The sequence below is a fragment of the Grammomys surdaster genome, unplaced genomic scaffold (assembly GCF_004785775.1).
Source record: "Grammomys surdaster isolate TR1022 unplaced genomic scaffold, NIH_TR_1.0 262, whole genome shotgun sequence".
NCBI classification, from domain to species: domain Eukaryota; kingdom Metazoa; phylum Chordata; class Mammalia; order Rodentia; family Muridae; genus Grammomys; species Grammomys surdaster.
In genome coordinates, this window is record NW_021604703.1 from 2,374,888 (window position 1) to 2,397,586 (window position 22,699).

Here is a 22,699-nt window from a genome sequence, read left to right on the forward strand (position 1 = left end):
CTCTCTCTCTCTCTCTCTCTCTCTCTCTCTCTCTCTCTCTCTCTCTCTCAACCAAAAGAAAAGGTAGAGTTACAACCCATCTTCTCAGTCATACCCTGACACAGATGGATACAGCCAAGAAAACAGGGTTTGTATTATTCCCTGTGACTCACAGTCGTAGATACAGTATGTCATCACAAAGACCACCAATGCCTGCCCCATCTCATCCCTACATCCCATGAGCTCTGGGTTTCAGTGACTAAAATCTTGATGAGGTCATCCAGGAAGTCAGCGGCTGCCATCCTTTTCCACCCGGCCCGTCTGCAAACAGTGGCAGCTCCGTCCACCAGCCGTTAGGTTTAGAATCCCAGGGCCTCGATTGCTTTCTTCCTTGATAATGGCTGGATCTCAGATTCTATGCAAGAGAAGCAAGAACACCGAGCACTGAAGCTGTCCGCACACAGTGGAAGAAGCCTAAGACGGTTCAGAAAACAATGGAGATGCTGTGGTAATGCAAAAGTATCTCTAGTAGAGCCACAGCTAACCCACGGAGTGCCTCACCACCAGGAAACAGCCAACCAAAAAAAAGCAGCTGAGAGCAGCCTTCCTGAGGTCAGAGCAAACCTCAAAACGACTCCACCCAGTATCCTAACCAGAGGTGACCCAGCTCAGTGGTAAACATCAGCAAAAACTGCATTCATTCCACTAGGAAGTGACACAGCCTTGTAAAACTGAAGGAGAGAAGTCAACCAGGCTTCTGCGTCTTCATTTTTTTTAAATTTACAATTACTTATTTAGTATGTGCAGTACAAGCATGTAGAATTCAGAAGACAACCTACGGGACTCAGTTCTCCCCTTCCACTCTGAGGGAACCGGGGATCAGTCTCAGGTGATCAGGTTTGACATCTGTCTTTACCCATGGAGCCATCTTGCCAACCCCTGCTTCTTCAATTTTAAATGAATGGATTGAATGGTAAACTCCAAAATATTTATCTATTTACATTATTTCATATTTTAATAGTGCCTTCAATGCTTCTTTAAGTTTCATTTGAATCTTTCGCTACGTTTATCGATGCCTGTATGTGAGATGAGAAGAAACTGGGAAGTGAGACTCCCACAGTGGGGAGAGGTGAGGAGGCGGCATAGGCTGCACTGAAGGACTACCTGTCGGATTTAGTAAAGAGACAACGTAATAATATGTGCAAAGAACTAAAGGAAATTGTGATGCTAAAAATAAAAGAGGCATGGAGACCGTTCTCATCAAGTAAACAATGCCAGAAAAGACATGACAGATTATATATATATATATATATATATATATATATATATATATATATGGAGAGAGAGAGACAAACAGACATTATATGTGTGTGTATATATGTAAATCTGTATGTATGTGCACACACACACACATATATACAGAATATGCATATATATATACATATATGCATATTCTGGAATGAAAATAAACAAGAGCTGAAAATAAAAATCCCGAAAGAGTGTTGGTGAAGAATTGGACTGACAAAAGGAAGACCCACCAAACTTGCAGTTAGAGGAAGGTTGGAAATTATATAATTCGAAGAACAAAGTGGAGGGAAGGAATAACAAGTGCACAGAGTCTCGGAGAAACATGGGATGGCTCTAAGCACACCCACACTGCACAGTGGGGATATTAGAGGGAGACAAGACCAGGAATAAATACTCCAAGAAATGGCTAAAAACTCTTACAAATTTGATGAAAACTATTACCCTCTGCATCTCAGAGGCTCAAACTCCAAGTAGAATAAAACTAAGAAATCTGCACTCTTACTTGTTATAATAAAAACATGAAAAGACAAACCCGAAGGGAAAAGTTTGAATGCAGCAAAAATATGACTTGTCACATACAGGAGAAGTCAAATGCAATTAGCTTCTCGAGTTCATAAATCAGAGAAGACGAAAGGCGATGGTGGTGATGGGGTGACCGCCTAATTGCTGAGAGAGAACAGCTTTCAGCTGGGCTTCTTATACCTGGCAACGATATCTTTTAAAGCTCAAATAAAGAGGCTGAAGAGATGGCCTGGTGGTTTGTAGTACACACTGCTCTTGTCCAGGACTAGAGTTCAATCCCCAGCACCCATGTTTGGCAGCTTACAAACTCCTGTACCTCCAGCCTTAGGAGATCCAACGTCCTCTTCTGGCCTCCATGTCCCTGAACTCACACAGGCACACACATGTAAATAACAATGAATTAAGAGTGTTTCTGGCAGTGCTACATTTGAAGAAATCTGTTTAGGAATAAGTGTCACCAAATGGTTTTCAAAATGTATACTCTGAAAACTACAGGACATCATTAAAAGAAATTAAAGATATAAATAAAAAGACATCCCATGTTCTGTTCATGAAGCAGAAAACACATGGTCAAAATGTCAATAGTCCCCAAATTGATCAGCATATACAATGCAAAAAAAGATTTCAACATTGAGAATCCTTAGAAAATGCCCATCAAAACCACGATGAGAGACCGTCTTACATCTGCTTGGTTGGTCAAAATTAAAGAGGTCTACAGCAGCAAGTGCTGTAGAGAATGCGAAAACCTCCTTCACTGTTAATGGGGTTGTGAAATGAAATTGCCACTTTGGAAAACAGAGAGCTCCCCTAAGGGCTACACATAGATTTACCATATAACCCAACTATTACATTACTATGGGAAGTACATTACATTTCCTAAGGGAAATGAAAATATATGTCTATACAAAATCTTCTACATACATACATATGATGGTATTATACACAGTAGCCCAAAACAGTGCAATACCTATACATTTAGATAACATCATGCTATATCAATACTATGAATATTATCCATCGTTAAAAAGGTGGAGTACTGACCCAGGCTTCCTCAGCATGATGAACCTTGAAAGTATCACCCCACATGAAAAAGGCCTATGGTAAAAGACAGCATGTCAAGTTGAGAATGTGGCTCGGTGTGAGTGTTTGCCCAGCATGGACAAGGCCTTCAGTTCTGTCCCTACAAGAAAGACTGTATTGTATGAACCATCCCCAGTAAAGAAACCCACATGTTCAGCTACTGGATGAGAGCGTCCAGGCTGGGGAGAGAGTTGAACAGGGTTGCCTGCTGATGGGCTTGAGGTCTAGTTCACGAGTGACGACGTATTCAAAAGTAGAAGATATTGAACTGGGAAGCTGGCTCAGTGAGTAAACTGCTTGTGGCACAAAGATGGGGGCCTGAGCTCAGATCCCCAGAACCCATGTAAAGCCAGATGAGCTATTATGTGCCTGTGATCCCACTGCTCCTGGGGCAAGATGGGAGGTGGAAACGGGAATCCCGAGACGCTCAAGGGCCAGTTAATCAAGCGGACACGATGGCAACCAAAAAGAGACCCTACCTCAAACAAGGCCAGATGCCCCAGGTTCTCCTCTGACCTCCACACAAGGACTGTGGCAATCAGGCATCAGCACTATCACACAGAAACATACATACATACATACATACATACATACATACATACATACATACGTACATGCACATGCACACACACACAAAATATCACTGTCAAACAGAAACACAAACACACACATACATAACATACATGCACATGCACACATACACGTACTATATCAAACAGAAACACACACATAAATACATGCATGTGCACACACACATACACGCTCACAAAGGTTTGAAGACACCACACACTCAATTTGGTGGCTACATCCAGAACTGCAGAACTGCACGATTTACAAGTGTGATTTCTGTTATGTAAAGTATAGCTCAACAAACCTATCATTAACAAAAAGGAATTAAACACTCAGGGTTTTTGTTTGTTTCTGTTTGTTTATTTTGCAGATGGTCAAGAATTTTCACAGCCAAGTTATAAGGAAAGAGCTGGGGTGGATGCCTATGTTGTTAACTGTTGCCTCTGTCTGAGAGGACACTGTAGCGACCCGTTGTTGCTCATTCTTAAGTGGACCGATGCTAATTTCTTATTCACAGTCACCTCTTGGATTAAAGTCTGTTTATAGAAGGATTTTAGACCTTGTGGTAAGAGTTTTTCTAGCTTTTTTCATGCTTGGATGGAAGAAGTTTTATTTGTAAGAATCTCTTTCCTCAAGTCAGGTTCACAAGTAAACACTTTATTATCCACACTCATCGCTTTCCTTAGCACAAAGGTATGGGATGTTTGAGAAAGAACCTTTCCTTAAAGAAGTTTGCTTACACTTGCGTTTCCTGTCTCAGGAGGGACTTGGGTCTCATCTTTAAGGATGGAGCAGGTAGACTGGGTAGACAGCTCCATCAGTAAGGAGAAAGCATGGGGACTGTGTTCGGATCCCAATGCCCACAGAAAAGCTTGACATGATAGTGTGGTACCCCAGTGCTGGCAAGGGCATGGAAACAAGCAGACCCCACTGGCCCAGCCAAATGGTAAGCTCAAGTCTGGTGAGAGACCTTGTCTCAAAATAGGCACAGCGGAGGAATGTACACATGTACATACACAGCCACACTGACCTCTGGTCTCCACATGCACATACACAGGCATGTATGTGTACCTGTGTACGAACACAAAACACATGCACAGACCTCACATACATACAATTGACTTTTTAAAATAAGGAAGCAGGCTGATAAAAGTGAACGAGAGGCAAGGTCACACATGAGAAGAGCCAGCATCCAAGAAAGCCTGTGCTCTTTGCTCAGCATCGGACTGCCTTGCAGGGCTTTCAGTTTTGTGCAGGACTTATCTTTATGGTCTTTTATAGCTTTTGTACAAGCTGAAACTGCCAGGCTTGAACTGCTGGGAGAGTTCAAAATCAAAGTTGTCTTTCAAGAATAGTGCTTGAAAGTATAGGTCTCCCCTAGCCCCAGAACCACACTTTGCTGTTACTCCTAACTTGGTCAGTACTCATTCATCAACATGAATTTAGGTATATATCAAATGCCCAGCCCCGTGTTGTTCTAGAATCTAAAACACTATTGTACTAATTATTCAGGCATGGAAGCATAATAAGGGAAGCTGCCTTGTTCTTTCCCTCTAGCTGGAGGGCAAGGATAATGTAGCTCAGAGTAGAGTCTGCTAACAAGGATGCTGGCCTCATGCAGGCACATGTGCATAGCTGGTCTGTCTTGCTCGACCTTGAGCTTTTATGAAGGAAAGAACTGTGTCCTGTGCCTAACACGTACCCTGGCCTGGGACAGATATTTAAGGTCAGCTGAACAAATGATTAATTAATTCCTTGGATCAGTCCACTAAAAAAAAGAATTTGGATGGGTCCCTTCATTGCTTCAATGCCTTCATTTTTTTATTTATGAAACAAGAAAAGAAGAACATTCACTCCATAGGACAACATTGAGAGCTCTTGAGGCAATACAGCATATACACTAAGCACCCAGTACACTATAGTCACTGGGTGTGGTGGCACAGGTCTTAGCCCTTGAGAAGATCAGAAGTTCAAGGCCATCCACAGATACATAGCAAGTTCAAAGCCAGTCTGGGCTATTTGAGAGCTCATCTCAAAAATCAAAACAAACAATCAAAAAAAAAAACCACCCACTATAATTGTTACTCTTATTATGATCAATGTTGGGAGGCACGGGAAGCCAAGAGTGACCTTTCACCTCTTCTTCATGTTGTTTGTTTTCCTCCCAGCAGTGTAAGATTGAATCTAGGGCTTGTGTTTGCTGGGCAAGCACTCTGCCACCAACCTACATCCTCTGTCTGTTCCTCATGACCTTGTGACATGGTTCTTATCTTTGAAACAGAACTGAAGGACATATGGTGCATCCAGGTAGACTGCACCCTGCTCTGTTGTAGGAACCTCAGCCTTGGACCCTGAGGATTTGGGGGTATACATCCAGTACACATCCCCCTCCATAGCTTGAGCCAGCTGGTTGCCACATTTCACTCTTTTACCAGAGAGGAGATAGGGAGCCCGTTTTGGAAACGAAACATTAATGTTTGGTTTAAAAGAACATTCCCAAAGTGATACCAGCCAGTTGGTTACTGAGGTTCTGCCTTTAAGTTCTGATTCTCTTACTGGAAGCATGTTTGTATGTTCATGTGTGTATTCACATGTAGGTAGCAGTTCTGTCCCATCAAGAGAAATTGGTCTTCCAACAGATATACCACAGCATTGCTACCACAGGGAATGGCTTCCCCAACAACAGACCCTTGGCTTCTCTTTGGACTACTGCTTGGTTTACTGGACTATAGCCCCACAAGCCACAGCTAAGATTTGTCTGCCAACCCAAGACCCTCACAACTTTCCAAAGAGACTCCTTGGGCACAAAAGCCCTCAAAAGAAACTAGAGCCCCAGGTCTAACCATGGGAAGCCATATTGTTCAACCTTTACCTTTACTATGGCTCCAAAAGACATCCAGTACCCCAATATGGAACTCGGGCAAATGGCTACTGTGTGCTCATGGCTGGTCAGGACACCTTGTTGGGCATCTCTTCCTTCTCTCAGAGGGAAAAAGACCCACAGCCATGGCCTCCAGGAAGTAGAGCTGCAAGGAGATGGTCCAATCTCAACCCCCACCCCAGCACCCATCCATCTGTCTTGAGAGAACGGGTTTGATCCCCTCACCCAAGGCTAACTTCATGGTGTACATCCTGTGCAGTAGCCACACAGGGCCACACTTGATCACAGTGTTCTGCTTTGTGTGTTTGGAATTTTTTCTTTCTTTAAAGGCTTTTTTTTTTCAGCCAAGGGCTTGCTGTCTAGCACAGGCTAGCCTCAAAATTCTTGCTCATCTAGACTTGTACCACCATGCCTGGCTAGAAACTCTTAATTTTAGAAGTAAGGGAGATGACTCAGTCAATAAAGTATTTGCCATGCAAGCAGTACTACCCGAGTCTGAGCCCCAGAGCGCATGTGAAAAAGGTCAGTGTAGAAGCACATTTGTTATACCAGCACTGGGAAGGGGTTAGACAGAGAGATCCCTGGGGCTTTCCTGACCAACCAGCCTTACCTAAATAGCAAGCCTCAGGTCTCCTGAGAGACTCTGTCTCAAAAAATAAAGTGGATGGCACCTGAGGTGCAATATTTGATGTTGACAAGTATATGTGCACAGACGTACACACAGAGAGAGAAGAAAGGAAGAGAAAGGAAGAGAGAAAGAGCTTAAGAAAAAGAGGGAGGAAGAGGCACTGGGGGGTCATCTAAATTTTGTACTTGCAGTTTTTGAATCATGGGTCCAGTAAGTTCAATTTGCACTGGGCCTACATGTTACATAGAATTCCCACCACTGTTTTTGCTCATGCTGGCTCTGGATCCTACTCCAACTGCCTTTCTCTTTTCTTTCTGTCTCTAAGTCCGTTTGTTTGTTTGTTTGTTTGTTTGTTTGTTTGTTTGTAGCCACACAGGGCCAACAGTTTGTAGCCAACAGTTGGTTGGTTGGTTGGTTGGTTGGTTGGTTGGTTGGTTGGTTGGTTGGTTGGTTGACTTGAGTTTTTGAGACAGAGTTTCTCTGGTAGACCTGGCTGACCTGGAACTCACTCTGTACACCAAGCTGGCCTTGAACTCAGAGATCTGCCTGCCTCTGCCTCCCGAGTTCTGGGACTAAAGATGTGTGCCACCATGCTTGTCACAAAGTCCTTTCTTTGCCTCTCAAAGTCCTGACAGTGAAACAGTTAAAAGCAAAACAAAACAAAAACCACAAAGCAGAGAACATCCTACTTGGAAGGACTTTGCTGCCTCGCAGCTGGAATAGTGATGGTTGATGGCTGGCATGGTACCACCTCTGCCCAGTTGTTGGGTGCTGTACATGGCTGAACTAGGTGATGGCAGCCTTCTCCCATAGTCCTAAGCAATTGTATCCTGGTGTCACATTCCTGGAAGAAGAGTGGGAGTTCCAAGCCCTGCCCTTAGAGATAGAGTGATGTGTCTTCTCTGTCAAGGTTAGAGCTCAAAGCTGCCTTCCAAGCTTTGGCCAGCTAGTTTTGGAAGAAGATACCCATTCATTCAGGTGCCTCTCGCCTACTACTTCTGGTCCATAGGCTGACAAAGCATAGCAGCCTGGCTGGACAGCGGTAGAAGGCTTGTTGTCCATCTTGTCTCCCAGGGTTCACTCAGGGACCTCAGGTCTACTTTTATTTCTGAGTAATTATTTTTTAACTGGTGAAGGTCAGAGGACAACTTTTCGAAGTTGCTTGTCTCCTTCCACCTTTACATGAGCTCCAGGAATTGAACTCAGGTGGCCAGGCTTACTCAGCAAGCACCTTAACACTCTGAGCCATCTCACTGGCCCCATTTCTGGGTAATTTATAAAGAATGAAGGTTTTGGACTGGCAAGATGGCTCAGTGAGGAAGAGTGCTTTCAGTCCAGATGCTTATGCACCTGAGTTCAAATCCCCAGGAGTCATATAAAAAAGCAAAAACAAACAAACAAACAAACAAAAAACCTCCAGGCATGGCTGCACATGTCTGTCACCCTAGCATTAAGGATTGGAGACAGGTAGATCCTGGGAGTACACTGGCCAGCTAGCGTATCTAAACTGGGAGCTTCCAGTTCAATGAGAGACCCTATTTCAAAGGAATAAGACAGAAAATGTAAGCAGAAGACACCTGATGCATTCCTCTACCCCCGCCCCCGGATGTATGGATGCACACTCACATGTATGTAACACACACATACAAATATATATGACAAACCATACACACATACCAACACGCATATAGAATAAAGGCTTATTCAAGGCTATGAAGGCTGAGGAGTTCCAGTTCAGCAGCTGTATCTCGATTGAGCCTTCTTGCACAGGGCATCGGTGAGACAGAAAACTTGTTAACTTAGATCTGTCCTCTTCCAAAGCTGCTGTCCCTTTGGATTAAGTCCCACCAGTATCACCTCATTTAACCTTAATCACCACTCCAAATTCTTACCTCCAAATGCCATCACTGAATTAAATCTGTTTGCTTGCTTAATACCTTACAATAGGATTAAATTTCACCCGTGAGTTTTAGTAAAGAGTCACACCACAGCATGAGGTAAGGCAACCTCGTCTAAATTGTCTTGAACTGATCCTTGGGTTGTTTCCGAGGGCTAGAGAGCTGACTTTCTGGTCCATGATTTTCTTCTGCAGAGCTATGCTTTGATACCCCAACAGCATCAGGGGTCTAAAGTGACCCTTTATGGAAGGAAGTCTCAAGGACTAATTCTTGAGTCTCAGGACTTAGGCAAGCTGTTGTTCTGCAGAAGGCTTAATGGCTGTGGGGCATGAGGCCCTTCTAAAGCTGAGCTGCTAGGAAAAGGTTATAAAGCCAGCTCTCAAACCCCATTGCCAGAGGCAGACCCTTGAGCAGGACAATCTGGTGTGACTTCTGGCCTGAGTGTTTATAACCTCCCTGACTTTCTGTTTTCCTTGATTGCCTTAGCTTTTTGGTTTATGTGGGGTTTGGGTTTTTTTGCTTTGTTTTGTTTTTGTTTGTTTGTGTTTCATAAAAGACCTCTCTGTACTACAGAATGAGATATGAAATGATGCATCTGCATTAATTAATTTAAATCAACTACGCTTTGAGAGCAGCTATGGGGAATAAGAACAGAACTGCCCCGCAAACTGTGAACGTAGGATGCTCATCTAGGGGAGCCAGGGCTGGGCCAGAGGCAAGGGTCCTTCTCCTCAGCCAGATCATCTTGTGACACACTGTTCCCATACATACATAATACATAAACAAAGGTCACCAAGCACACTTTGAAATCTCTGCAGCCTCCCTTGAGACTGAGTTGAATTGACTTCAGAGGAAATCTGGGAACAGAAACTCAAGCTGAAACTGGTTTTATGGATCCAGCAGCAGGGACTTGTTAGCTTGGAAGCAGCCCACATGGCCTTGTGGACTGGGAGGGACCATACTGTTGGGAAGGCTATGGAAAGGAGGGGAGAGGATTTGAGGAAGGTGGCTTAGACAAACCTTGAAAAGGGTGGGTAAGACTAGCACAGTGGTCCCTGAAATGGGTCAGATGCTCCATTTAGGTTTTAGGGGATCAGAGAGTCAACACTTTCCAGAGAAATCGCTTAAAAAAAATAAACTCACACAGCACTGGAGCTATTTTCAATTCTCAGCAAAGGAGATGACATTTTACTTTTGGACCAACTGGTAATGTCTTACGCCCTACTTTCCTGGGTTTTCAAATCCTCCCCACCCCCTATGCTAGGCTGCTTCAAAAGGACAAGAATTCCTTTGCTTCATACTGCTTTGTGGTTAAGGGTTCACTGGCCTTCTTAATACATTAAAAAAGCAGATTGAAGCCATCTTCCTCTTGAAGAGGAAGAGAATCTCAGTGAGAGACAGTGGCACATCCCAAGCTACTTGTCACAGTGAATGGCAGAGTCAAACTCAGAGCCATATGGCCTGTACCCTTTTCACAGAGCCAGCAAGCCAGCACAAGGTAGGGCAGTGTGCCTGGCATCCATCTGCAGCTCCTTGGAGTGGGGCACGGGTGGGTCCTGCTGGAGGACTGGGCTCACGTTGCATGCTGTCTTGTTGGCAGTGGAATCTGGTGTGTGAGGATGACTGGAAGACACCCCTCACCACCTCCCTGTTCTTCGTAGGCGTTCTCTGCGGCTCCTTCGTGTCTGGGCAGCTGTCAGACAGGTAAGGACACTGAATGGAGAGCGATGGGGTGTAGCTATTTATCATGTCAGCCTATCTTGACATAAGACCAAATTCATGGGCTTTCTACACAGAGGAGAACCCTCTAGGCACTGGGTAAATAATAGGAGGGGCCTGTCGCTTAGGATGCTAGGGCCTGAGAAGAGGACTAAAAGTTCGATGTCAGCATGAACTCTATATCAAGACCCTATCTGATTAACTAATTAGATAAATCTTTCCCAGATAAACCTACTGTACAGTCTTGACTGTACCGCCCCTACATAATAGGATCTTGCCTATCCACTGAGTGACAAACTAGCAAAGTAAATAAATGAGTCTTTCACAGATGGTACTAACATGTAACTCTGCCCTCAGCATCCTGCCAAGACCCACTCCTGTCACGCTCCCAGACTGAGCTCACGGGGCTTTGGCCAAAGAGATGGAAGTATCAACCTCACTAGAAAGTGGAGCCCTTGGATCACACACCCCTACACAGAACAGGATGTTGCTATCATCACTGCCCCACACTCTGCCCCCAGTTCTTGTCAGGGTAGGGAGTGGGTGACATGTCATTGCTGCACAAACAGCCAAAGGCTCGAGTCAAGCCAAGCAGCCCCTGCTATGCACTCTCTGAGCCTGGGAGCTGAGCCATGGCTGGGCCTGCAGCCACAGAACTGACACAGGCTGGCTTTTGACCACCAGAGCTTACAGGCTTCATGAGGTCAAGATTGCAGTATCCAGAGCTGTGTTTACCTGCTCTAGATGTTCTCCTGTGGCCAAGGCAGGCAGGAGTGCTAACTGGCAGTGTTCGGAAAAAGCTTCCTGGGGATTTCACCTCCCCAAAGCTTTAAAGCCCAGTGGGAAGGAGGCAGGAAGCGCCTGCCCATGCCCATCCTCCACCTGCCGATAGGTCATTACCAGAATGAAATTTTAAAGCTTAAATTGACCAGTGATGCAACAGACATGGCTGAGAATGACATCTCCCCATAAAGCAGTCGTTTTCAATTTTAGAGACACATAGACACACCTGGGAAACTTCATCACACCCCAATACTCATACCACATTGCAGATAAATAAGACCTGGGCAGAGTGGGATGCTGGCATGAGCGGGGAATGCTCTTAACTTTCCCTAAGGCCTGTCCTGATAAACTGAGGAGATGCTAGATTGAAAAGACTCTCCACATACCTAATACCACATACTAGCTCAGCAAACAGCCAACCAACCATTGTCTCCCCTCACTGTCTGTCAGCTGTGCAGCTCACTGTTGCTGCTCACCACAGACCGAGGCCCACAGGCTATATCCCTGTCCAGCAGGGAGAGTGGAGAGAATCCAAGGGGAGAATTCCAAGCAGGTATTCTAACCAAGTGTACAGCACTTACCCACCATTGTAGAGTCATGACATCCCAAGCTGAACCATTGTAAGTCAAGAACTGCCTGTCATTTTTAAAGCTCTCTGGGGTGGTTCCAAGCCTAGCCAAGGTTAAGAAGCAACAGCCCTTGAGGGAGTTTCTAAACTTACAGAATTCCCATGTGGGTGATAGAAGAAGTGTCTTCAAACTGCACTTTGGAGGGGTATTTTTGTTTTGTTTTGTTTTGTTTTGTTTGAGACAGGCCCAGGATGGTTGAGGATGGCCTCAAAATTTCTGTGTTGCTAACAGTGGCCTTGAGCTTCTGATTCTCCTGCTTCAACCTTTCAAGTGCTGGGATTACAGATATGCCCCACCACACTCAGTTTTTCCCATTCTAGGGCTCAATGCCAGTGCTTCATTCATGCTAAACAAGCATTCTGTCCACTAAGCCACAGCCACAGCCCTCCTAAGGCTTCTTCTAAAGATCAGATTTGTCAATGTGATTCTCACAGAAGATGCCCTATGTTTTCCAGAAGCAAGGCTTGGTACCTCGGAAGGTAGTTCCTGGGCAGATGGATGGTCCTCCAGGGAGGAAGCTGACAGAATGCCACAGGGAAAGAAAAAAAAGAAGAAGAGCCAAACATATATCTGCCTTAGTCCTGACACAAGACAGAGCCTACAGTGAAGCTAGGCTTGGTGTTACAACAGACCCTGAATTACAGTGTTATGCTATGTTCTTCTATAGGTTTGGCAGGAAGAAAGTCCTCTTTGCAACCATGGCTGTGCAGACTGGATTCAGCTTCGTGCAGATTTTCTCAACCAACTGGGAGATGTTCACTGTGTTATTTGCCATTGTGGGCATGGGCCAGATCTCCAACTACGTGGTGGCCTTCATACTAGGTAGGAATGACTTCAAGGTTCCAATGCCCTTTCTTGCAACCCTATAAAAGGCCAGGGAGCAGGGAGCCACTGAGTGTGCATCCAAAGTGTCCTCAACCTTGAATACATGTGTGTGGTGGAGGGGGCTGCAGCTTTGGGTATCTTGAGCCAGTCACAGCAGGACAGGAGCTCACAGGCGGCCATCAGCATTGGGCCAGAATATGGCCAGATTCAAGAGCTCCAGCTGCAAAGAAGCAGCCACACAGCAGCTGAGACACACTGTCAGGAGCAAGGGGCTAGGGACAGGAGGTCCTGGGAGAGAGACAACAGGGATATGAATGAAGTCCTTGATCTGGGCTACGAAGCCAGAATGCTGGTGGCCTACAAAGGGACTTAGTGGGGTTGATATACAGAGGAAGGAAAGGCACTTGCTAGGTGGCAGGATTTTGTCCCACCTGAGAAGATCTGCTCTGACCTGAGTCTGAGCCCACACCCAGAGCATATGAGCTCCACACGGGATGGCTGTGCCTCTCTGATAACGGTTCTACTGTTGGAAGGCCAGGGTGAGGGAGGGCAAACCATTAGTTCCTAGGCCTTGGGGAGGCCCTGGACAGTCTCCAGCTTTTCTGGAGAAGGAAATGAGGTGAACTTCATGGAGATTGTTCAGGGGTGTTCTCAAAAGTGTGATCCCTACCACCAATATTCTCTCTAACACCCCGTCATTATGACGAGAGGAGGTGGAGCACCCACAGCACAATCAACACAAAGTCCTATAATACTTAGCACAAGCATTCCGGTTGGCCCCACATTATCCCAGTTTATTTCCATTGTTCCAGTATAACTATTGATTGTGCTCTATAACAGAAGTCAAATGGCCTTTCCTGCACCTGGCTATTTGGTTGATTGCCCTCAGGAGCCTGTGACTCACTGGCCTTGGCAGAGGTATGTTCTGTTAGCCAAATACATGCACACCCTCTGTCAGGTTGCCAAGGTGGAATTATCCAAATTCCATTCCTTTAATTATTGGTGAAGAGCCTCTTGCCATGGGCCCAGCCTCATGTCTGAGGAGAGAGGACTCATGGGAAGAGACAGAGCAAGCAGGAGCCACATGGTCCCATGTGGCTCAACAAGTAGCCCTCTATTAAGTAGGCCCTAGCATTTAGAGAGCTAGGGGTTCTCAGCCTTACAAGGATAAAGAGTAGGACAGGAGTGTGTCCGTCTGTGTGTCTGTCAATCTGTCTCTCTGTGTATGTCTGTGTGTCTGTCTGTCTGTCTGTCTTCCTGTGTCTGTCAGTCTGTCTCTGTGTGTGTCTGTCCCTATGTGTGTGTTTGTGTGTCTGTGTGTGTGTCTGTCTCTATGTGTGTGTTTGTCTGTGTGTGTGTGTGTGTACATGTGTGTGTCTGTCTGTCCTTCTGTCTGTCTGTCTGTCTGTCTGTCTGTCTGTGTATGTATGCATAAGTATAAACTTAGGAGTATGGGCAGGTTAAGGCAGAGGAAACACGAGGTTCACAATTGCTCTCTGCCTATTTTTTAAATGTTTATTTTGTATGTGAAAGGGGGTGCACACAAGCCATAGCACAGGTGTGAAGCAGAGAACTTGTGGAAGTTCATTGTCTCCTCCCACCATGCTGGGCCTTGGGAGTCAACGCAGATTATTACACTTGGCACTGAGCCAACCAACTAGCCATTCACGTTTTTTTTGTTTTGTTTTGTTTTTTGTTTTTGTTTTTTTTTTTTTGGCATAGGCTCTTACATTAAACTTGGAGCTCTCAGGCTAGCTTACCCCAGAGGCCTCCTGTCTCTGTCCCACCAGCACTGGGATTTCAGGCGTGATCCACACTGCGCAGCTCTTTTAGGTGGGTCCTGGGCGTTTGAGCTCACTTCCTCGTCCTTGTACGGCAAGCACTTTATACACAAGCCCAGCCACCCAGCCACAGCCGCAGCCCCCTCAAGCCCCCACAGCCCTGGCACTGCCTTCCACAGCCCTCCCTCCTCCCCACGAGGCCATGGCCTCACACGAAGGGTGGAGAAGAAGAGGCCTGGTCAAGGGTGGTTGGAGCTTAGGTGTGTCAAGCCAACAACTGATAGAGAAGACTCAGCAGACCCAGGATCCCCTGTCGGCTTGGCTCCACTCTTCTCATTCTAGTGGGCTCGGAGGGAAACTGCTAACATTAGGTTCTGGGATAACACTTGCGTTAAAATCTTAGATCTAAGTGTGTCGCTGAAAACTAAACTGTCCCAGAACAGATGAAAACCAGTGTCTTTTTGGAAGAACAGACATGGTTGCTGCTGGTTTTCCTGCAGCGCAGCAGCGCCCTCTGGTGTTTCAGGAATAAAATAGCTACTTTCCAGACTTGTTTTTTTTTTCCTCAAAGCCACATTTAAACCCAACATTTTCATTTGAGAAGTTCCCTGAACTTTGATCCCCCTAGCTCTGGGAATCTGGATGCTTGGGATGGTAAACGTTCATTTTCGGAATTGATCTTTGTGTTGATTCCAGAGCCTGAATTATTTCCAAAGCAGTACAGAAATGAGCCTTCTTCCGGGCTGCTCTGAAAAACCTCACCAGGCTCGCAAGAGTCTTAGGGTAATATGAAGGCAAGCCAAACTCAGGTTCCTCAGAGAACACGGTGGTTGCACCTCCAGGGTGGGGGAGGTGAGACTCAAAATCAGGATCAATGACCCTCTCACACTCCAGCTTTCTAGGCCCCATGTCAATCTCTGGCATAGCAACCTCAACCTGCCTAGAGACTTCTGGGTAAGATGCCAGCAGTGGTTCTCCTTTGTCCCCGGTAATGAAGCCCTTCTCTGTAAGGGAGGACTTGGTGAAGGACAGAGGTGATGGCTGCTGGTCTTTCTGCAGCGCAGCAGCGCCCTCTGGTTCTCTGTCTACAGAAAACCTAAGCACCTCCTGCCTTGACTGATTCACTAATTCAGTGTTTTCCAGTACTTCTAACATCAACACCCAACCACTACCCCACCCCACCCCACCCCACCCTGCCATCCTTGCTATAGCATCTCTTTAGATATGTTTAAAGCTTGTCTCCTCCAGCCCACGTGTTTCCCTTTCAATAAGCATCACCTAATGGCATGTTCTATAAACATTGGCTACCAGGGATCTCAGACATATTTGAAGTTTAACTACATCAGTTACACAGCTTTTATCAGCCACATTCTTATTTTGTATTATTTTTCGCTGATTTATCAATGTATTTATCTTTTTATATTAAGGATCAAACCAAGGGTTTCTTACATGCGCTGTATAACTGATCTATACTCCAGCCCATGGAATAGCATAGCCAAATACCACAGGCTAGCTTATCTAAAAAAACCCAGAGTTTATTTTCTGTATTGGCAGCAGGAGTGGGAGTCTCCTGACCACACTGTATCTCCAGTCAGGAAGTAGAGGGAGATGAATGCTTGTGCCCTGGCCTTCTCCATTTTGTTCAGCCGGGCACCCTATCCCATACCCTGGCTCCACCCACATTTATGGTGGACCTTTCTCCTCAGTTAATCCAATCTGGAAACCTGATTAGGTAAATTGTTAAATCCACTCCATCTCCTGGCGGGTACACACACACACACACACACTTCTTGCTACCCGCCCTTATGTTCTGGATCCCAGCTGACACACACGCACACACACACACACCACCTTTATATTTTAATATGCTTTAACTAGCTTAATGGCTAGGCCACTTCTGGACTGCCATGTGGCTAACACACTCCCTTCTGATACTTCTGAGTTAACACACTTACTAAATCTATATTTTATCCTTGCTGTCCTGGACCCTCTCAGGGCTGCTTTCCCCTTTGCACATACATTTCGGCCATCTCTCCCTCCTGCATCTTCCCAGCGTGGTCCATCTCCTACACCCTTGTCATGGAGGAATCCCCTCTTCCTTCTCTCCTGCATTTCTTGCCCAGGAATCCTAAATGTCCCGCCTGTCTTCCTGCCCAGCCATTGGCTGCTGGCAACTTTATTTCCCAATCAGAACCAGCTGGGGCAGGGACTCTCAGCACAGAAGTACGGGTTCCTGTGTAATTTCAGGAGCCAAACGAACACAAATAGCATTAGAAACAATCCACAACAGAAACCCCTCACACACATATCAGAGATGTGTCTCCTAGGTGATTCTAGATCCCATCAAACTGACAAGCAGTATTAACCCTCACAGAGGGACTTAGCATAGAGGTGTATACTCTCTCTCCCCATCGTGATGCTGGACACTCCCCCTCAGTCCATCCTAGCACATCCATTCCCAAGCTTGTTCCCTGAGCTAGAATCAGCTGCAGGTTTCAGTCGAGGTGCATGTCCTGCTGCCTCCTTGTGGAGAGTGCCCAATGCTTCCTGGGGCTGGATGACAACGTTTTGGTACAAAGGGAAGGGAGCCTGCCAGGTAGAGGAGCCAATTAGTGGCATCATCAGAACCAGGCCATGCCCTTTGATTGGGATGTGAGAATATTGTTCTCCAGAGACACTGAGAAGCCAGGCTTTGCCTAGGATTAGGAGCCCATGGGGCAGAGGAGGACAGGGATCTGGGTGAGCAAATATGGAAGTCATCTCTGCCATGGGTCTTTTCCTCAGGTGAGCACACAGAGAGCTTCTTGCATCTCCCAGACTTGGGCCCTTTTCTGGTGTTCTTTAGAGAGAACTGCTTGTCTCTTAGCCAGTTTAATGATCAGCCCAGGAAGGACTGAAAGACATTCAGCCTCACAAGAGGAAAGACACATCTCCCCTTGTGTTTCCACTAGCATCCCAGCTGATGGACTGGTCCATAAGACAGAGGGTTTCCCCAAGCAATTTTCTTCTTGAAGGCTAGCCATGCATATGTTGACAGATACAGCTTACATACTTATCACTGTATTGAGGTTTGTTTGCCCTGGGATTCTGATTTGTTGGGTTCTGTTCATGTGTATATGTGAATGTGTGACATTCAAGTGTGTGTATATGCATGTGTGACATTCAAGTGTGTGTATGTGCATGTGTGGCATTCAAGTGTGTGTATGTGCATGTGTGGAAACCAGAGGTTAATGTCCTGTGTTCCTCAATCACTCTCTCACTGAATCTGGAACTTACCGTTTCAGCTAGACTGGCTGGCCAGCGAGCTCTCAGGAGCTTGCCGTTCCCATCCCCAAGTGCTGGAGCTCCAAACATGTACAGTCACACCGGGTTTTCACACAGGCTCTGGGGATTTAAACTCAGGTGCTTGCTTGATCAGACAACATTTTACCCACAGAGCCACCTCTCTCGCCCATTTGTTTGTGTTTTTGAGACATGCTGTCTTACGGCCCAAGCTGACATTGGGTTAGGAATTTATGCTGCCAAAGAGCACCCGGTCTTCCTCCTTCCACTTGTTGAGTTCTGGGGTGTTAACTATGAGCTGCCACTTGCAGTTTGTGTCACTGTTACAGACACATGATTGTAGGCAAGTGGCTTCAGCTCCTTATGTCCTGGTTAAATGTTTGTGAGCTAATGGTCAAAGGGATCATTTATATACGCATTTACCCTGAAGTGGGGCTTAAAGAACTGCTCAGAAAAGTAATGGCTGTGAAGTTGATGGTGGATATGATGGTGGTGGTAGTGATGGTGGTGGTAGTGATGATGATGATGACGGTGGTGGTGGTGGTGGTGGTGATGATGATGGTGATGATGATAGTGGTGATGGTGATGATGGTGGTAGTGATGGTGATGATTGTGGTGGTGATGATGGTGATGATGGTGGTGGTGGTGATGAAGGCAATGACTGTGACAATGCTGGAGACTATGTACATCTTGGTTGCTGCTCTGTGGTTGTGATATAAAACCCTGACAACAAACACCTCAGGAAAAGAAGGGTTTATTTTGGCTTACACTTCCAGGGGGTTACTGTCTGTCATGGTAAGGGTGGCATGGCAGCAGGATCACGAGGGGGACATGACAGTTGGGAAACAGAGTGACAACATTTTCTTCCTACAGGAAGCGTAAAGAGAAAAGGAAGTGGAATCAGACTATAAAACCTAAAAGACTGCCCCTAGATGTACTTCCTCCAGCAAGGCTCTGCCTCCTAAAGGCTCTATCACCTTCCCCAAGGGTGCCACCAGCTGAGGCCAAGTGGCCAAATACATGAGCCTACAGGGGACATTTCTACTCAAATGACAGCAGTGTATAAGGAAGGGAGAGGTCCTCAAAGTTCAAGAGCAGTGGAGCTATTGCAGAGTTGTTTGTACAGCCCACTGTGATCCACAGGCTGGCAGAGCCCTGACTTGCCTGGTACCTACCTGGTGCATGTCCAAATCACGCTGAAGCTGTTACTGTCCGCTCTCAGTTCCTGTCCCGGTGCTACGGTTTCTCTCCCTGGCCTCACACATAAACGGGTCCTGTGTGTGTTTCTTTTCCATGATCAAATTCTCAGCTTCTGGATTTTTGGTTAGGAAGAATACACACACACACACACACACACACACACACACACCATGTACCCATTCATTGCCATATTATAATCCCAGCCAAAGACCCAAAGACAGCCAGGTCATGGTGGAGTGCACTCATTCACGGAGTGAGGAAACTTCTGGAAATGACACTCGTGAAACCCAGAGTAATCAGACAGCATCCTTTGGAACGGGTCTACAGGCTGAAGGACGGCCCTGGGCTTAGAGATCTGGTCACGCTGGGAAGATCATGAGATCCCAGCTCCAGCTCTCTCCAGAAACGGAAAGAAAATCATCAGAAGAGGAGCCAATGGGCTGTGACTTCCTTTCTCCTTTTCTATTCAGCTGAGGACCCCATGCCATGTACCGGTGCTGTCTACATTTACGAAGGCGGGTCCTAACTCAGTTTACCCAATCCAAAAACTCTCACAGACATGCTCAAAGTCTTCTCTTCTGGGTGATTCTAGAACCTTCAAGTTGACCATCAATATTGCTAGTGTTTTGTAGCATGGGAAAGTCCTGTACAAGAAAACAACAACAACAACAACAACAAAAACTCTTGTTGTCAGGTCTGAAGGCCCAGAGTAGATTCTAGAAAGGGCTAAGGCTCCATGACAGAGGATGCTGTGTTAGAACCCTGACCTAAGTGACATCATCTCTGAAGACCCGCTGCTGAGTGGCCCACTGAGCTCCTTGCTGCACAGGACAGAAACCAGCTGCCAGTTCGGCCTTCCCCAGACAGTACAAACAGCATGTGGTCTTGAGCCTTTGCTTTGGTCACTAGTTATGTGTCCGGCACCTGGGCTGTCATCTACAGAGACAGTAGAACACTGTCTGCCTGGAGTATGTCAGCTCCAGAGCTGGCTGCTAGCTCTGGAAAACTCCAGAGGCAGCTGGTTCCTAAGTATCATGTCTCAGGGGTCAAGGGGCTGTGTCCTGACAGCTGGGAGAGCCACTGTTGTCTCATGGCCCGTGAGTGTTCACATACAGATGAGAGAGTTGTGGACAAGCCTCCCACAGCCTGACTCCACACAGTGTCTTAAAAGAGCCACTTCTTGTCTCCTGGACAAGACAGTCTCTGTATCACACACTGGCCTTCCTCTGAAAACACAGCATTGTCAGAAGGCAGTAGTTTCATTGGTAGAGTCCTTGTCAAACATACATGGGTTCAATCCCCTGTGCTGGAAAGAGATCCCGTCTCAAAAAGGCAAATATTGAAGAGAACAGAAATGCTAATGCTGCCCATTGTTTTGCACAGGAACTGAAATCCTGAACAAGTCGGTTCGCATCATCTTCGCCACATTAGGAGTCTGTACATTTTTTGCACTCGGCTACATGGTACTGCCGCTGTTTGCATTCTTCATCCGGGACTGGAAGATGCTGCTGCTGGCCCTGACACTGCCTGGGCTGCTCTGTGTCCCCCTGTGGTGGTGAGTACAACCGCCATTCCCAGCCAGCCCTCTGCTGTGTGGCAGGCAGGCACCCCAGAGATAAGGCCACTGCTCACCTAGCTGCAGCTGCAGGCTCTCTACTGCAGCTTGCCCTGGGGCCTCCACACTTCCAGCACTCTGCCTCTCAGTGAGTGGGCACGTGCAGTGTACAAAGCCTGTTCTCAGGAATGCTAGCCTTCTTCCAGATGCTTCCCTCTCCAGACTCATGCCCATTTATTTCCATGTTGTGTGTGGAGCTGGTGCTGCTGGGTTGTGTCTTTAACTCTGTCCTCAGTTTTGGGCACTTTCCTTTTTTTTTCTTCCTTCCTTCCTTCCTTCCTTCCTTCCTCCCTCCCACCCTCCCTTCCTTCCTTCTTTCCTTCCTTCCTTCTAATTTTAAAAATCTTTCATTGCATTTTAAAAATTTTATTAACTTTACACTTCGATCGCTGTCCCCCCTCACACAGCCCATCCCCCATTCTCCCTCCCCTTCTCCTCTGAGAGCATAGACCCCGCCCCCCATATCCCTGTCACCCTGGCACATCAAGTCTCTGCAGGGCTAGGCGCTTCTTCTCCCACTGAGGCCAGACAAGACAGCCTAGTTAGGGGAATGGATTCCATAGACAGGCAACAGCTTTAGGGAGAGCCCCTGCTCCAGTTGTTAGGGACCCACATGCAGAGCGACCTGCACATCTGCTACATATGTAGCCTCATCCAGTCTGTGTGTTCTCTTTGCTTGGTGGTTCAGACCCAAGGGTACAGGTTAGTTGACTCAGTTGGTCTTCCTGTGGAGTTCCTGTCCCCTTCAGGGCCCTCGATCCTTTCCCCAACTCTTCCATTAGAGTCCCCCAGCTCCATCCAATGTTTGACTCTGGGTCTCTGCATCTATTTGAATCTGCTGCTGGGTGGAGCCTCTCAGAGGACAGCCAGGCTAGGCTCCTGTCTGCAAGCATAACAGAGAATCATTAATAGTGTCATGGATTGGTGTTTGCCCATGGGATGGGTCTCTAATTGGACTAGTTATCGACTGACCACTCTCTCAGGCTCTGGTCCATTCCCCATCCCTGCATTTCTTGTAGGCAGGATAAGTTTTGGGTTGAATGTTTTGTGAGTGGGTTTGATGTCCTTATCTCTCTACCACTGATTAACAATAAATATGTGTGTGTGTATTATTAATTTATTTAAAACTATATCGAATATTTGCAACATTAAAATGACCTAGGACATTTTGCTACGTATGTTTGCTAACATCAAATCCTATGGTTATAAAAGGTTATGAACCATTGCAAATGAATTCCAGGTTTATTCCAGAATCTCCCCGGTGGCTGATATCCCAGAGGAGATTTTCAGAGGCAGAACAGATCATCCAGAAAGCCGCAAAGATGAACAGCATTGTGGCGCCAGCAGTGATATTTGATCCTTTGGAGGTGAGTGAACACCTGTGTGCAGACATCTCTTTTGAGATCAGCTCTGCAGAGACTTCCTTTTATGGAATTTAGTGTAACTGGCTACCTGTGAAGTACTCACAATGCACCAGGCACTGCACTAGGTATCAGGATGGAATTACAATTACATTCTTGGGTAAAATCTTAGGAGGCATGGTGCTGCATACCTTTTTTCCAACTTTCTCAGGAGTTGAGGGCCTGAGGACTTCTAAAGCCAGATGCCTAGGGCCAGCTTGAGTAGTATAGTAAGATATCCTCTCTCTTTCTTAAAAAAAAAATCTACCTAAAGGACTATTTATAAATTAAGAACAATGTTAGGCATTTGTCTTCCTTCCTTCCTTGCTTGCTTTCTTCCTTTCTTTCTTTTCTTCTTTCTTTCTTTCAACTGTCTATTCAATTCATAAGCCCAGTTTTTGATTGGCAGTTTTATCCTCTTAGTACTTATATGACTCTTCGTGAATCCTGGATATTAGATGGTAAAGAATTTCTCCCATTCTATGAGATGTTTGCTCTGAAATCATTTCCTTTGCTGTGCAGAAACTTTTAATTACATGCCGTCCAAGCTGCTGATAGTTGGGGCTTTTCCTGTGCTGGTGAGACTCTGTTCTGTAAAC

The 22,699-nt window shown here is 46.1% G+C and overlaps 1 protein-coding gene across 3 annotated transcripts in view; it reads left to right on the plus strand.

Moving 5' to 3' along the window:
• Nucleotides 1-22,699, plus strand: part of Slc22a4 (solute carrier family 22 member 4) — a 51,512-nt gene that overhangs the window by 14,579 nt on the left and 14,234 nt on the right. For 2 of the 3 annotated variants that reach the window (XM_028775940.1, XM_028775941.1), the window contains exons 2-5: nucleotides 10,467-10,570; nucleotides 12,665-12,819; nucleotides 20,469-20,640; nucleotides 21,941-22,067. In XM_028775940.1, coding sequence (XP_028631773.1) covers nucleotides 10,467-10,570; nucleotides 12,665-12,819; nucleotides 20,469-20,640; nucleotides 21,941-22,067 — 558 coding nt within the window. The remainder of the gene's footprint in view (nucleotides 1-10,466; nucleotides 10,571-12,664; nucleotides 12,820-20,468; nucleotides 20,641-21,940; nucleotides 22,068-22,699) is intronic. The other variant, XM_028775942.1, reaches the window with a different exon arrangement.